This window comes from Tursiops truncatus, chromosome 2 (assembly GCF_011762595.2).
Source record: "Tursiops truncatus isolate mTurTru1 chromosome 2, mTurTru1.mat.Y, whole genome shotgun sequence".
Lineage (NCBI taxonomy): Eukaryota > Metazoa > Chordata > Mammalia > Artiodactyla > Delphinidae > Tursiops > Tursiops truncatus.
The window spans coordinates 59,700,336-59,717,013 of record NC_047035.1 but is presented as its reverse complement, the minus strand read 5'-3'; the positions used below and the strand labels follow the sequence as shown (position 1 = coordinate 59,717,013).

At 37.2% G+C, this 16,678-nt stretch overlaps 1 protein-coding gene and 1 pseudogene across 2 annotated transcripts in view; one reads left to right on the top strand and one right to left on the bottom strand.

Moving 5' to 3' along the window:
- Positions 1–4,027: 4,027 nt before the first annotated feature.
- FBXO33 (F-box protein 33) overlaps positions 4,028–16,678 on the bottom strand; it is a 39,439-nt gene continuing 26,788 nt past the window's right edge. Inside the window, exons 2-4 of one of the 2 annotated variants that reach the window (XM_019923976.3) lie at positions 10,051–10,161; positions 8,580–9,265; positions 4,028–6,089 (exon numbers count right to left, since the gene is read on the bottom strand). In XM_019923976.3, coding sequence (XP_019779535.1) covers positions 5,818–6,089; positions 8,580–9,265; positions 10,051–10,161 — 1,069 coding nt within the window. In that variant the 3' untranslated portion in view covers positions 4,028–5,817. The remainder of the gene's footprint in view (positions 6,090–8,579; positions 9,266–10,050; positions 10,162–16,678) is intronic. The other variant, XM_019923977.3, reaches the window with a different exon arrangement.
- Positions 7,072–7,561, top strand: LOC101338511 (large ribosomal subunit protein bL33m pseudogene; annotated as a pseudogene).

Genomic DNA, 16,678 nt, shown 5'->3' with positions numbered 1-16,678 from the left:
GAACTTGTGAACAAGGTGCAGATTCTCCTTTCCTACTGTTCATTTTGCAGTTACCCTTCTCGCATGTATAAAATGAGCACACACCTTTAACCTGGTCCTAGTCTTATGATGATGCATCATACTAAGGTGTGTAAACCTCTGGAGTTCAAGAGACAATATGAAATATTGGTGTCAGTGCTGAGAAAGTGAATAACTCTAGTGAATGCTTTCAACCAGTTGACTTATCTAAAATAATTTTTGGTAATAGACCAGTGCTTTTTTTGGTCCTAAAAGCTCAGAAGTTCGAAGAATGGGTGACATTGCTGTAACAAAACTTTCTCTTCTTATCTACTTTATGTGAAAAAGATTTTTAGCACTTGTTTTTATAAAAATGAAAATAGGAATAGAATGAATGATGGACCTGACTCATGTCAGGAACAGGTAATATTCATCCATGGAATATGAACTATTTGGGTAAAATAAAAAAGACCCAGCCTTATCCATTTCATTAAGAAATGCAGTTCTAATAAGTTTCTTTATACTAATTTAAATTTATAATATTTTTGATCAATTATATTTAATATGTATGAAATCTAGTAAGAGAAAAAATTTAACATGGCTTTTAAGAAAATAATCACACATTTTAAATTCTATGGGGTTTTTTTGCAGAAAATATGTAAGTAATCAATGAAAGACTAACAAAAAGCATTACATTTGCATAAAAAGCTGTGGGATAGTTGGAAAGGATATATGTAGCAGTCTGGGTCAAATCAGGAGACAAAGCACACAGTAGTTCAAAGTGGGAAAGTTTAATATAAAGAATTATTAACTGTGGCAAGAATAATTACAAAATGTGAGGAAACTGTATATAACCCCCTAGAGCTGAGGGAGGTCACTCATGGTAGGACAAACTTGGAAGGGGTTCAGCCCTCTTTGGTGAAGGTGTACTTCATCTCCCAGGATAGCAGAGAAGATTGCTGAATCCACAAGGCCTGAGCTGGTCTGGAGATGCTGAGCAAGCAATAGGCACTGGCCAGGGTGCACGTGGGGAGCAGGTGAACAGCAACCGTTGGCACTGGGTGTGCAGTGGGAGTGTGGATGCCAGGGATGGGGAGGTCTTCAGAGCCAGTGGGTGGGCCACACGACATGCAGGCTGCTCAGGGCAGGGAATGGGAGTCCAGTGCAGGCAGGAGGCCTTCAAAGCATATGAGCTATATAGCAGCTCTAGTTTCTGTGTGAAGGAAGGTCAGGCTGAGGCTGCAAGGTGGCAGAGGGACCATGGCTGGGGGAGGCTCCACCGCAAGTCTTATATCCAGGCTGCCTACCATGGCCTACCTTGGCCTGCCCTGGGAACTACAGGAGAACCTCTGCCTTCTACCATATCCCCCATGGCCCTTACTGAAAAAACTTAACATTGTGCTGACTTTAAAGGTATGTTACTTAAAGGAGTTCCATTATTGGAGGGAATATATTGAAGGGTGACTTCAGAGCTGAGGCAGTAAATTAATAATTGATACAATATATGGGTTTAAGGAGGAAAATGATATAAAATTTCCAAATGATCAGGAACTTATTGCATCTTTAAAATAGATGATCAGGAGCTTAGGGCATCTTTAAAATAGATGAATGGTAGTAAGTATGGAATGACTATGGCAATGTAATCATAAGTGTACCAGAGTGATGTGTACTTGTAATTGTACCTAGGCACTCACTTCTCCCTTGCCAGATGCAGAGTGTTCCACTGTCCATCGTGGACAACGGGGGTCTATGAAGCTGTGAGAGAAGTATGCTGCAAATGTTTGAAGAGCAGGTAGGAAGCCCAGGTGTGAAGCTCCAGATGGAGCGGGTGGGTGTGAGGGGGTCGCAAGATGGAGGGGGGAGCAGGGCTCCCTGCAGGCCTTGAATTGCTTGCATATAAATCAGATACTTCTGCATGTTGGTGGCTGATGTGTGTTCTCAACGGTGGCTAAACTAGCAGCAGGGTTATGTATGTAAAAATTAGAGCTTCGTCATTATTTTGAAATATTTGTAGTGAAAAAAATCACTTGAATTTGAAATTAATTTACATTACATAAGAAATCTCAACATTACACTTACCATTACATTTAAAGCTGTTAGATTTCATAAGTATAATTTCAGCTGCATAAATTTTTGAATGTTGTGGACAGAAAGGTTTAAAAATTATCACCCATTTGTGGGGTGTTTCTCTTGGTAGGAATGTTAAAATTTTTAATAGGTTATAAGTTAAAACATTTGACAAGATTTTATTTGAAAGTTTTATACACATTCAGCAATTATTTCCTCCAAGCCTCTGCATTTTATTTTTCTCATCAATTATATAATAAAGAAAACAATGTTTTTTGGGGTTTTTTTTTGCTTCAATTCCTTCTAGTTTAAACGAGTATGCTGCATAATATTTTCTATGTGTCAGGACATGAAAAAGCTTAGGAAGCATTGATATAGACAATGTGGTGTGACTCTTGGGTATTAGTCACACCTGCTGTATATTACTCCATCAGCACCATTTAATACTACTGGCTTCATAACAATCCAGTTTGGTTCATGCTATTGTATAAGCCTCAAGCAAGTTAGTTGCTGAATCTGTGTGTTCAGTCATAAGCACACTGTCCTTCCCAAGCCCCACCCTACCAGCTCCCTAACTTCTTTATTCCCAGGGTGGTGGAGGAAATGGGAAAGTAATTTTAGATACATAAATTTCATATAGTAAGCTGTGTTTTGAAAATATTTAATACGTTTGTTCAAAGATGACCTTGTACATTTCTATAAGCTGTCAGACTAACAGCTGAAACTTTCAATAAAGAATCAGTTTTAGGTAACCAAGGTGAATCCTTCATTTCACAGATGAGGAAAGTGAGGCTCAAGGAAGAGTCTGTGCTCATGTAGCATTAGAGTCAGAGCTTAGTGGAGAAAACAGAGGTCGACACTCCCAGTTTAGTGCTTTACTATGTGCAACTTCACTTGTATACTACATATATATATATTAATAGACTTTCTTTTTTCATATGTTTTGGGTACTGTTTTGGTATTTTAAATACACAGACATGTTTTTTTTTAATTAATTTATTTTTGGCTGTGTTGGGTCTTTGTTGCTGCGTGCGGGTTTTCTCTAGTTGCAGCGAGCGGGGGGCTACTCTTTGTGGCTGTGCGTGGGCTTCTCATTGCGGTGGCTTCTTGTTGTGGAATACAGTCTCTAGGCGCGTGGGTTTCAGTAGTTATGGCACGTGGACTCAATAGTTGTGGCTCGCGGACTGTAGAGCGCAGGCTCAGTAGTTGTGGTGCAAGGGCTTAGTTGCTTCGCGGCATGTGGGATCTTCCCGGACCAGGGCTCGAACCCGTGTCCCTGCACTGGCAGGTGGATTCTTAACCACTGAGCCACCTAGGAAGTCCTTAAATACATAGACATGTTGATTCATCCAAAGGGGTTAGATATGTCCATGAAATAAGGGAGCAATAGGTATAATGACAGTTCTTTGTGAACACCAGATTATTCCATGATGAGGCAGTGCTTAGAAGAGGCAGTGTCTGGAACGATTAGGGAAGAAGAGAAGGAAGAAAGAAAAGCAGCCATTTTCTTTCTCATCAACCACAGCAGTTTGCCTCAGCAACCAAGAATGGAGATGACAAAGCCAAACTAAAGCAGTATAAGGGTTTAAGAACTATTCAGTACTGGCATACTGAAGTACTTTCTTCACCCAGTAGAGGAATTTTTAAAAGTAAGAAGTTCCTATAGTCTATAAATTAAGTTTTACAATATAAATAATGTACTCTAAATGCATAATACACTTGGATTTTGTGCTAAACAGTCTGTTGTTTGCTTTTAAGCTTATGTTTTGCCATAGTGAGTTAAAAAAAATTAAAACCCTCCAAATTATTCTGCCTATAGGTTTTATGATATATTCTCAAATTTAAGCTTTGCTGCATCAGAATACAATAGGAGCTAACATGACTATACACATTATAAGGATTACTGCAGTTTATTTAACACTAAAGGTTTTCATGCTTCATGAACAATAAAATGTTACAGTGATCACTTTTTAATGCTTTATTCATTGATTAAAAGAATATACATTTAACATAAACCATACAACAACATCAGTCATCAGGTCAAACATTCAGCTGGTTTCCTTACAGTTTCTGTCAGGAGTTATTTTATCTGATCACATTTATAAGATAAAATCTCACCACATCTGGCATTTACACACACTGTGCCAGTGGATTCACACTACTGATGTACATATAAAATCCGCATGGTATGTGCTCACTGGAGACAAAACAGTGCACACCTGTCAAAAGGTCATTTTAATATAAGATGGTAAAACCATTTGTAAAATACATATAAACTTTTTCCATAAATAGAATCATATCTGGACATTTGTTGCATAAATTGTGTTTCCAAAGCTTACACTAGAGCAGCCAGGTCTCAGCACTGCTGGGCACCCACGTTGGCTACTTACTTTATTATTGCAGACTGTCCTTTAACATTAAATGCACAACATTCGTACCACTTAAAACTGGGGTCAGGTGGAAGTCTCACAGAGACCACGTCTGTACCGCGGTTGCCCTGAAACAGTTAAGTCGGCTTTTAAAGCCTCTCAGATATAACAAGGTTTTAAAACATACTTCATGGAATGTTCTTCATGTAACATAGCAGCTCATACCTGTGATAGAACAAGCTTTCAGTTTTTCCTTTCTTTCCTTTACATTCACTATTCACAGTGAAACAGGTGCATGGTTTTTTTTTCTTTTTTTTTTGTTTTGTTTTTTTTTTTTGTTTTTCAGAGTTCTGAGGTTGCTGACTGAGCCACAGCACAGCTGTGTACCACAGGTCGAAATTCGACCTTAAATATTACAATCTAGCAGTATCTGGCTGGCCAGAGTGGGCCAGCCCCTGCCAGCATGTGGGCACTTCTTCAGTTAAATCTATTCTTTGGCAGCTGACACGCGCGCTGACAGAGAAAAATCCAGTGACTTGTTGCTAGGGATTTCACGACTAATGTTTGTTTGCAAGCCATGTGTGTTTACAAACTCTGTGTTTTGATATTCATTTAGGAGGTTTTACCCTGGAATATTGTTTCTTTCTTCCTCCACTATTTGAAATCTTGGCTAAAAAGCTAACTTGAATGTATGATGTAATTGATGAATTAAATTATGTCAGACATAGTTTAAAAAAATCCAATAATTTGAGTATTTGTATTGATGTAAATGCATTTAAAAAAGGATTCAGCAGTGTTCTAACCTAGTACTATACAAAATTGAGAATGGTAATTGGTGATATCAACTATTATATATGTAATGAAAGTTAAAGGCTTGGCTTTTCTGTTAAAGATAACTCATTTGGGATTGTATTATCCTCCCTCCTTCCATTTCAAAGAAAAATTAATGAAATGCTATCACACAATGAATGAATGCAGTGCATTGCATACAAATCCACCAGGCTATGGATATATATCTATATATGTATAAAAATATTTTGGCTCCTGAGCTCTGACACACAAAGAATAAAAACATCAAAAGGCAGAGTAACTCAGTGAAAAAATAAAGTTAGCCAGCAACCTCAGACAACCTTCGGTTGTATATTCTTAAGGTTTGGTAACAAGTCCATTAACCGTGAAAGCCCTATACATTGTCACTTTGAACTTCTAAACCAATACCTGACTACGTTCTTTGATCAAGAAGTAGAATATACATATATAATTCTATAAAGCTAATACTGATTAAACACAGCACAAAGGGATTAATTCACACTACTGAAAGAAAAAAAACGTAATAGGACCCTACTTGCATATGTAACCACAGGAATTGTACATTTAAAAAAAGCTAAATGTCTTCGCTGAAGCTTTGCATCTCTCTGTAAAAATGACGATTTGGTTCAGTGAAGACACTGAGTGATTCGATGTCCATGATCGCGTGCCAAGGTTGACCTAGGCCCAGGGATACCTGCTCAATAAGGTTATGTACTGGATCCACATCCTGGTCGGCCAGTTCACCTTGGTCAAAATCAATGCTTTCTTCAGTGACTTCAAGTACTTTTAGATCAGAGCCACGAAGACGAGCAATGGCAATGAGGTTGTGTGCCCACACTGTGTAACCTTAAAAATAAGCAAAAGAGAAGCAGTCATTTCCTTGCATTTTATTTTGTCTGTTTTATAAGTTAGTCTTTTCCACAAATTTGTATCTCACTTAGCACTTTGGGGGTCCTTTGCCTTTAAAAATATGCTGAAATTTGAAAGGAAGTATGATTGCTTAGCTCAGGGAAAAAAAGACTAGAAACTTGATACTGTCTCCAAGAATATTACTGTGACTGGTGAACAGATAGGTGCTGTAATCGTATTCTGATATCATTTTAGTTAGTCAAACTGAAGACATTTAAAGTTTAAAGTATCATTTTATAGCTTCTGACAGTGTCGTATCAAAAAAAAGAGTTTTATTTCATATGTATGTATCTATTAACAATACATAGGGGACTTCACTGGTGGCGTAGTGGTTGAGAATCCGCCTGCCAATGCTGGGGACATGGGTTGAAGCCCTGGTCCAGGAGGATCCCAAATGCTGCAGAGCAACTAAGCCCGTGCGCCACAACTACTGAGCCTGCACTCTAGAGCCCGTGAGCCACAACTACTGAGCCCACAAGCCACATCTACTGAGCTCGCGTGCCTAGAGTCCGTGCTCAGCAACAAGAGAAGCCACTGCAATGAGAAGACCGTGCACCGCAACGAAGAGTAGCCCCTGCTCACTGCAACTAGAGAAAGCCCGTGCGCAGCAACGAAGACCCAATGCAGCCAAAAATAAATAAATAAAATATATAAAAATTAAAAAACAAAACAATACATAGTAAACTGGTATTTTTCATTAGTAAAAGTCATCTCCTATGGTGCTTCACAGTCCAAAGTTATAAAGTGATACTTTAAAGATAAACTGTTAATTGTCAGTAGCAAATATGTAAAGTATAAAACAGATATAGGAATGATAGGTACTAACTTTAGAATAGTGGTTACCTCTGGAAAGGAATAAAGTTGAATAGATGGAGGAGCTTTAGCTGTAGCTACATTTTACTTCTTAAAAAAGAAAAAAAGCTTTAGGAATTTGGACCTGTTACCGAGGCTGCTGTCGCCATGTTCCTGTCCGCGGTCACCTTTGTCAAGACCAAGTCAAAAACAATTCTGGTGAAAATGTTGAGCCAAGCTGGAAGAGGTTTTTCCTTCAACACTAAGAGAAGCCGACTGCGGGAGAAACTGTCTTGCATTATGATCCACTAGTGAAAAAAAAAGTCCTCTTTGTGGAACAGAAAAAAATACGCTCCCTCTAAACAATGGATTGAAAATGAATTTGATTTATAAATGAGAAGACTGAGGGCGGGATACCGATTCAGAAATTCTGCAGCGTGTAATGAAAGAAGAGGAAATGGCATGGAATCACTGCCTCCTGTGATTTGAAGGCCATTGTGAAGGAAAACAATGCAGTGAAAGAAAGTTCTTCATATTAGGACATATATCATTGCATCACATTTATTTATCTTTCTGGATATTTTTATAGCCCTTAATAAAAATATTAAAATAGCCTGTTTAAAAAAAAAAGAAAAGGAAAAAGCTTTAGGGAATTCTCTGGTGGTGCAGTGGTTAGGACTTGGCACTTTCACTGCCAGGGTCTGGGTTCAATCCCTGGTTGGGGAACTAAGATCCCGTAAGCCTCGTGGCACAGCGCCCCCCCCCCCCCAAAATAAAAGGTTTAAAAAGACTGGCTTAAATTAATTTTCAATAACCTGCCATTTCTTCATCCTATTAAAAAAATCCTTATTTATTTATTACCTTCAATACTGATCTATTCTTTGCTATTACCTCTGATGACTGGCCAAATCATAAAGCAAAACTTGAAAAGCAAAATATACTCCCGCTCAAATGCAGCTAAAAAATTAATTCAAAAATAATGAAACAGAGATAATAAAGTATGTTTAAGATGTTCATAGAGACTTCCTATTTTGTATTCTTTAAATGTCTTATAAGTTACAGAAAGGAAGTATTATGTTCTTCAAACTTGTAAGAAGAGGAATGCTCTCCAAATGAAAACAGTTCACAGCAAGATGACAGGCCCGCCAGTAAGAAAAGAACATATCCCAGCCAAGAGAACCATCATTTAAAAAATACTGTACAAATTAACATGTTGATACCTAGAATCTAGAAGATTAGGCAGTGAGCATGAAAGAAATCATACTTTCTTCTTCCTTCTGTGTTATATTTTTAAGAGCTCTTATGATTAGAGAAAGAAATATATCTACTGCAGGTGGATATGTATGTATATTTTCTTAGATAATTTCAAATGCCATTTTTGTGAATACCATCAATCACATGGTAAAAGAAAAAAGTAACATGAGAGCTGGAACAAAACACTACACTTAGGGTAAAATATGACTTTCCACTTGTAAAAGTGGTATATCTTATACACGTTAAAAAGTATAAAAATCTGTGTATCAACTTGTTAGTAAGAGTTCTTGACAGTATAAATGCCAGTGCTATCTTTTTACTGGTATAAAATGTTTTAGGTGTAATATCAATATCAAATTATAGTGAACAAAAATCACCTACCATGAATTGCCAGAAGAGAGAGCTTTGTGCACCTCCATGCTAATAAAACCAACGGATCTTCATTTCGGTTGTCACTAAGATCTGGAAAACCAGATGTGTCAATCACATCATTCATTAATATAAAATGAGTGAGGAACTTGTCATACTGCCTAGATATAAGATCAACAATAGCTCCTGAAACACAAGTGATGTAGCTGTCAAAATGAATCCTCTCTAGTGGTATACTGGGTTTCAGAATCTTTAACATATCTTCACTCTTGATATCAAAAGCCATTATATAGACTCGGAGGTTGGTGCTCTTTCTTGACAAGGCTTTCCAATGCTCATCATTTGGCATGTTGTCCAGAGACTTGTGCATCACGGAAACATTGTGGACCAGGAGAGAAAGTCGCTGCAAAGGCACATGGTTGTTATCGGTTAAGACTCTTGCCATCTCAGCTGTAAAGTCACAGAAATCCAGGGCAAGTGAGCGTAGATTCACGAATTGCTCCAGTTCTACTGCGGTGATAAGGGTGCTGTTACCAGGAATATTGTTGTCCAGTAAACTCAGGTGCTCCATGGTGTTGGCAATAGAGTTTGAGAGAGATGACAGTGATGTTGGGGTTACTATTTCCAGCATAAACCCACAAGACAGCCACTTCAGTTGCCTACTATTACTAAGTATTTCTTCAAACAGCTGCTGAATTCTGTAAGGAAAACACATGCCACACGATCCTGTTAAGACTTAGCTCTAATCTTTAACACTGATTTTTTTTTAACACTGATTTTTGAAAATAGGGAATTAAATGGCATACAATGTTGAGATCCATTTGCTCTCATTAGTTAATTTCTGTTCAACCTACAAGTAATATTATCATTAAAATTCACATAAAAATATAATGGGGGGCTTCCCTGGTGACGCAGTGGTTGCGAGTCCGCCTGCCGATGCAGAGGGGACACGGGTTCGTGCCGCGGTCCAGGAGGGTCCCACGTGCCGCGGAGCGGCTGGGCCCGTGAGCCGTGGCCGCTGAGCCTGCGCGTCTGGAGCCTGTGCTCCGCGGTGGGAGAGGCCGCAGCGGTGGGAGGCCCGCGTACCGCAAAAAAAAAAAAGTTATAAAATATAATGAATAAGAAGTACTAAACAAATAGATGTATTAAACATATAGAAATATGTTCTTCAAGTAAAGGAGCATTTTACACCAGTACGTCAGAAAAGACTGATGATTTACAATTTATGTTATAGCAAAGACAAGTAGAGTAATAACAGTCTTAAATAGCAATAATTACCCAGTAAATTCTTTGATATGTCTGAAAGATTTATGACATGGAATGGCATGTATTGATCACTGTATTTCATAGTTAAGACATTTCCAGGGTAGATGTTCTTTTCAGAAACAAGTATCATTACTCTTCTAATTGTATCTTCTAATTTTTCAGAAAAAACTGAAATTGTTATTAATATGAGTCCCTTTCCACTAACTATATAACTTACTGTTTAATTTTTTTGCCATCAGGGTCCACCTTGCTGAGGTATGTATTTGACAAACTTCCTTGCTGCTGTAGAACGCTTATGTCTCCAAAAAGGCTAAACTTCTGGAGGTTCCTACAAGAGAAGTAATTTAAAGTAATTGTCTAAATAATTAACATAAAAATATAAATGTTAAAAATAAAAATATGCAGAAGGGATATTCTAGAGATGTTTCTATCTTATAACTTAGAATCCAATATTCTAGAGATGTTCCTATCTTATAATTTAGAATCCAATTAAGTACTTTCAGATTGCTTTTAACATACAATGAAAAGCAATGTGATACAAGAGAAATAGCATAAGCGTTAAAGAATGAGGCATAACAATTAGTTCAGAAACTCAATGTTTTAGTGACCAGGAAAAAGTCTTCTTAAAGTCTCTGGGACTCAATTCTTTATCAGTAATAATACTAGCTACCTTAAAGGTTTAGGGATGAATAAATAACAAAATGACACATGAAAGAACTATTTAAGCTCTAAGTTTTATATATATGTTAACTGTAATATAAAATTTCCCCAAACCAGTTAACTTAGTGTGTTAAATGCTCAAGGGTGGGGCACTGCCCCGGAGATATCGTCTCAGTAAGAAATATTCTTTAACTAAAATCTAGAGAACCTTCCCCAGTTTTATGACCAAATGTACAGCTTATCAAAAAAAATATGTAAAAATCTTTCAATTTTAGTAACTTTAGCTACAAAACATATTTTTCTAACAGTAAAATTCTAAATAAAGTAGGAGAAAGTTGGTTACAGAATAAAGATTAAAAATTCCTAAATGCTAATAATAATGGTTAAACAACAAAAATTCAACTGAGTAAATTTAAAGATCAACTTGGTTATTAAAAGATTCATGGGGCTTCCCTGGTGGCGCAGTGGTTGAGAGTCCGCCTGCCGATGCAGGTGACACGGGTTCATGCCCCAGTCTGGGAAGATCCCACATGCCGCAGAGCGGCTGGGCCTGTGAGCCATGGCCGCTGAGCCTGCGCGTCCGGAGCCTGTGCTCCGCAACGGGAGAGGCCACAACAGTAAGAGGCCCGTGTACCGCAAAAAAAAAAAAAAAAAAGATTCATGAATTGGGCAGCATCCTATGTAGCAAACAGAAAGGAGCTCTGCAGAGCTGTAGAAAAGGAAAGGCTTTTAAAGGTGGAAAGGGGGCAGAAAAAGTAAATTATTAGCAAATAATGCACTGTTGCAGGCAATGGTCACCCTCCTAAAGGGAACTGAAGGGCCTATAGGGCAGATTACCTTACTAATGCTGACCAGGTTGACTGATTACATTCCTGGGGTAGACTGAAACTGCAATTGCGCTAGGTATTAAGTCTTAGTTTGGTGACACAGGGTTTAGCATAAGTGACTCCATTTTGGGTCTGCTGTTTCCTTTTTAACATAAGCACTAGAGATTACATCTGTAACACAGAAGTTTGGGATAACTTTAATAAGAAATGTATAATCACAAGAGTGACAAAAGAAGATTTAAGTAAATGAAAGATAACACTTCTTGATAGTATGTCACATTTTCCCAAATTAATAGCCTTAGTTTCACTAAAAAACCTGATGATTCTAAAACTTAGTTTGAAGAATAAATCATTAATTCATTCAACCAAATTTTCTCTGAGGGCCTACTAAATACCAGGCACTGTGTGCTCCATCAGAGACATGACAGGGATCAAGCGCTGTGAAGGACAAGCACATGGTGTCACATCTTAATGGGGGTATCTGACACTGTGTAAGTCAGAAAAGGCTTCCCTAAATAAACTGATGAAAAACGGGACCTGAAGGAAATGTGGGAGCTAACCAGGAGAAGGAGCATGAGGAGAGGCTGTTGTAGGGAAAAGGAAAAGCATATGCAGAGCCCCTGAAGTTGAAAGGAACAAAGTGAGCTTGAGACACTCAAGGAAAGGAATCTAGAATACAGAGAGTGTGAACATAAAGTGAAATGAGGTTGTAGAGGTAGACTGAGTTATATGCTAAATAAAAATTTCTGGTTTTTGCCTTCAAAATAATGAGATGCCCCCAAATGATTTTAAGCAGGAAATAATAATGATTAAATTTGTGTCTGGAAAATATTGCTGTAGCATTGGTATAGCCTGGCAGGAGGCAGAGTCTAAGTGGGGAAACTGGTTAAGAGCGTATTTTAGTAATAAAGATTAAAAAATGGTATCCTGAACTGGATTTTTAGTGGTAGAGGTGAAGGAAAAAAGACAGTCTGAAAACTATATTTAGTTACTAAAATGGACAGGAAAAGGTCCTGGAGGGAGAGAGAAGTCAAGAATAACTCCTAAATTTTTGAGGTTGTGGAACTGCATAGCTGGTAGAGCTTTTCATTCAGACAAGGATTCATAGAAATGAATCAGAAATTAATTAGGGCTTTGGGGGGCTTACGGGGTGGAGGTGAGGTGGTAGAATAGTTAGATTATGAGCTCTATTTTGCACATGTTGAGCTTGAGTGCCTTTAAGATAGTCAAATTAAGATGTCAAGTAGGCTATTCCAGTTCTAGAGCTGAGCAGTTATCTGGATGATAATTGAAGTCATGGATGGGGGGAATGGGGCTTAGGAAAAGAGCATAAATGAGAAGAAAAGCAGGCAAAAATTTAAGTTATGAGGAATTCCAATAATTAGAGAAGGATGAGGCTCAAAAGAAGAGGTCAGAAGTTGGAGAAAAGCCAGAAATACGAAGTCACAGAAACCAAGGGATAAGTATTTTACAGAGAATAAAGTGATCCACAGCAGAGTCATGAGGTCTCATAAGATGAGGACTAGACATGTATGTCCCTTTGGCTTAGCAACATGGTGATCAGAATGGAAGTTGTTTTGTACAGTGTGATGAGAAGAGGTCAGATTGGATGTTTAGAAATAGAGATAGTGGATACAAATATTTTAAAAAATATGCTATGAAAAGGAGTAACAGAAGGGACTAGAGAATACATAAAAGCCTCCAGATGAGAGGTAAAGGTAGAGGAGAATGGATGTGGCTCTTGATTAGCAAGATAAGGAAGGATGAAGGACTTTCATACCAGATAGTGAAGCGTACTATGTGGCCAACAATATCAAAATCAGTATTGGTATTAGCAGAAAAACAAGAAGACAAATCAATGGAATAGAACAGATAGCTAAAAGTAGACCCTGTTACATGAAAGATTTTAATAAATGATAAAGAAGGTATTACAAGTCAATAGGGAAAGGCATATTTAATAAATGGCATTGGGATAAGTGATTAGCAGTTTAGGAGAAAAATCAAATTAGAGCCAATTCTGACTCAATAGACCAAAATAATTTGCAGAGATATTATTACATACTAAAAAGTCAAGGTAAAACCGTACATGAAAAGTACATGAAAATGTAATGAATTTTAATCTAATTTCTGAGATAAGGCTTTCTAAGCCTAGAAATAATAGAATAAATCAGAAAGGAAAAGGTAAAATTTTGACTATATATAAATAAAAACCTTGATATTTAATAGTATACTAAAAATGGCAAACCAACATAATGAGAAAAAAATTTGTAACAAATGCTACAGTCATTATTTAAGATATAAGAGGACTCCACATAAATCAAGAACAAAAGCATTAAGAATCATACTGGTAAATGGTAAAAGCTTATAAAATAACCAATGTAGAACATGTCAAGGAATATATTAGGATTGCTAATGGAAAAAATCTAATATTTTCTTGACTTAAAAAAAATTTAATCACTCTAAAAAACCTAATGAACTTTCCATGTGATTACCAATGAAACTGTATTCTTAAAAACATTTCAAAGGAAGACACCTACTTAAATCTTTTTTCCCATTTAAAAAAAGGTTATAAAACTGTTCCTGAGAGCATGGCTACCATATCAGACTCCAAAGTACACTGCTATATATATAATTATGACTGCTTTTAAAGTATTTTCCCTTTTACCCTTTCTTTATTCTGAAGTTGCCACCACATCCATGAATTATAAAGAGGTTGATTTGCTTCTCAGAGCAGATGTTGATAGCCTCTTCTAGAAAGGAAAATTTAAGACCTTGTATCTAAAAGAATATTTATTTTTGGAGAACAAGTTTTTATATAAAGTAGAAAATAAAGATATCACATTCGATTTCTAATAATGTTCAGAGCGTCCTAAACAAGTCACACAATCTTAGTATTTTTCTCCTTCCAACCCAGTTTCCATTAATTATCACTGTATAACCGTAACACTGTCCTTTGTGGTATTAAAACACATGTGTGAGAAGCTTTTCTTCCACAAAGGATTAAACAGCTACAAGAACTGCCTTCCCACTGTAAACAACAAGAAAAGTGGACAAAATATGTGAGACAGCTGTTTTCACACACTGGACAATAAACAATATAGGATGTGATCACTGAAGAATGGAATAAAATGAGATGAGCACTATGACTGCTTCAGATAATGGCCTGGAAAGGGTTTCCAAGCTGCTGTGGCTCTGTCATATATGGCCTTTATTGTGTTGAGGTATGTTCCCTCTATGCCCACTTTCTGGAGAGTTTTTTTTTTTTTTCCATAAATGAATGTTGAATTTTATCAAAACCTTTTCCTGCATCTATTGAGACGATCATATGGTTTTTTTTTTTTTAACATCTTTATTGGAGTATAATTGCTTTACAATGGTATGTTAGTTTCAGCTTCACAACAAAATGAATCAGTTATATATATACATATATTCCCATATCTCTTCCCGCTTGCGTCTCCCTCCCTCCCACCCTCCCTATCCCACCCCTCCAGGCGGTCACAAAGCACCGAGCTGATCTCCGTGTGCTATGCGGCTGCTTCCCACTAGCTATCTACCTTACGTTTGGTAGTGTATATATGTCCATGCCTCTTTATCGCTTTGTCACCGTTTACCCTTCCCCCTCCCCATAGCCTCAAGTCCAATCTCTGCTAAGTCTGTGTCTTTATTCCTGTTTCACCCCTAGGTTTTTCATGACATTTTTTTTTTTTAAAATTCCATATATATGTGTTAGCATACGGTATTTGTCTCTTTCTGACTTACTTCACTCTGTATGACAGACTCTAGGTCTATCCACCTCATTACAAATAGCTCAATTTCATCTCTTTTTATGGCTGAGTAATATTCCATTGTATATATGTGCCACATCTTCTTTATCCATTCATCTGATGTTGGACACTTAGGTTGTTTCCATCTCTGGGCTATTGTAAATAGAGCTGCAATGAACATTTTGGTACATGACTCTTTTTGAATTATGGTTTTCTCAGGGTATATGCCCAGTAGTGGGATTGCTGGGTCATATGGTAGTTCTATTTGTAGCTTTTTAAGGAACCTCCATACTGTTCTCCACAGTGGCTATATCAATTTACATTCCCACCAACAGTGTAAGAGGGTTCCCTTTTCTCCACACCCTCTCCAGCATTTATTGTTTCTAGATTTTTTGATGATGGCCATTCTGACTGGTGTGGGATGATATCTCATTGTAGTTTTGATTTGCATTTCTCTAATGATTAGTGATGTTGAGCATTCTTTCATGTGTTTGTTGGCACTCTGTATATCTTCTTTGGAGAAATGTCTATTTAGGTCTTCTGCCCATTTTTGGATTGGGTTGTTTGTTTTTTTGTTATTAAGCTGCATGAGCTGCTTATAAATTTTGGAGATTAATCCTTTGTCAGTTGCTTCATTTGCAAATATTTTCTCCCATTCTGAGGGTTGTCTTTTGGTCTTCTTTATGGTTTCCTTTGCTGCGCAAAAGCTTTTAAGTTTCATTAGGTCCCATTTGTTTACTTTTGTTTTTATTTCCATTTTTCTAGGAGGTGGGTCAAAAAGGACCTTGCTGTGATTTATGTCATAGAGTGTTCTGCCTATGTTTTCCTCTAAGAGTTTGATAGTTTCTGGCCTTACATTTAGGTCTTTAATCCATTTTGAGCTTATTTTTGTGTATGGTGTTAGGGAATGATCTAATTTCATACTTTTACATGTAGCTGTCCAGTTTTCCCAGCACCACTTATTGAATAGGCTGTCCTTTCTCCACTGTACATTTCTGCCTCCTTTGTCAAAGATAAGGTGACCATATGTGCGTGGGTTTATCTCTGGGCTTTCTATCCTGTTCCATTGATCTATCTTTCTGTTTTTGTGCCAGTACCATACCGTCTTGATAACTGTAGCTTTGTAGTATAGTCTGAAGTCTGGGAGCCTGATTCCTCCAGCTTCATTTTTCGTTCTCAAGATTGCTTTGGATATTCGGGGTCTTTTGTGTTTCCATACAAATTGTGAAATTTTTTGTTATAGTTCTGTGAAAAATGCCAGTGGTAGTTTGATAGGGATTGCATTGAATTGCTTTGGGTAGTAGAGTCATTTTCACAGTGTTGATTCTTCCAATCCAAGAACATGGTATATCTCTCCATCTATTTGTATCATCTTTAATTTCTTTCATCAGTGTCATAATTTTCTGCATACAGATCTTTTGTCTCCTTAGGTAGGTTTATTCCTAGATATTTTATTCTTTTTGTTGCAATGGTAAATGGGAGTGTTTTCTTGATTTCACTTTCAGATTTTTCATCATTAGTATATAGGAATGCCAGAGATTTCTGTGCATTAATTTTGTATCCTGCCACTTTACCAAATTCATTGATTAGCTCT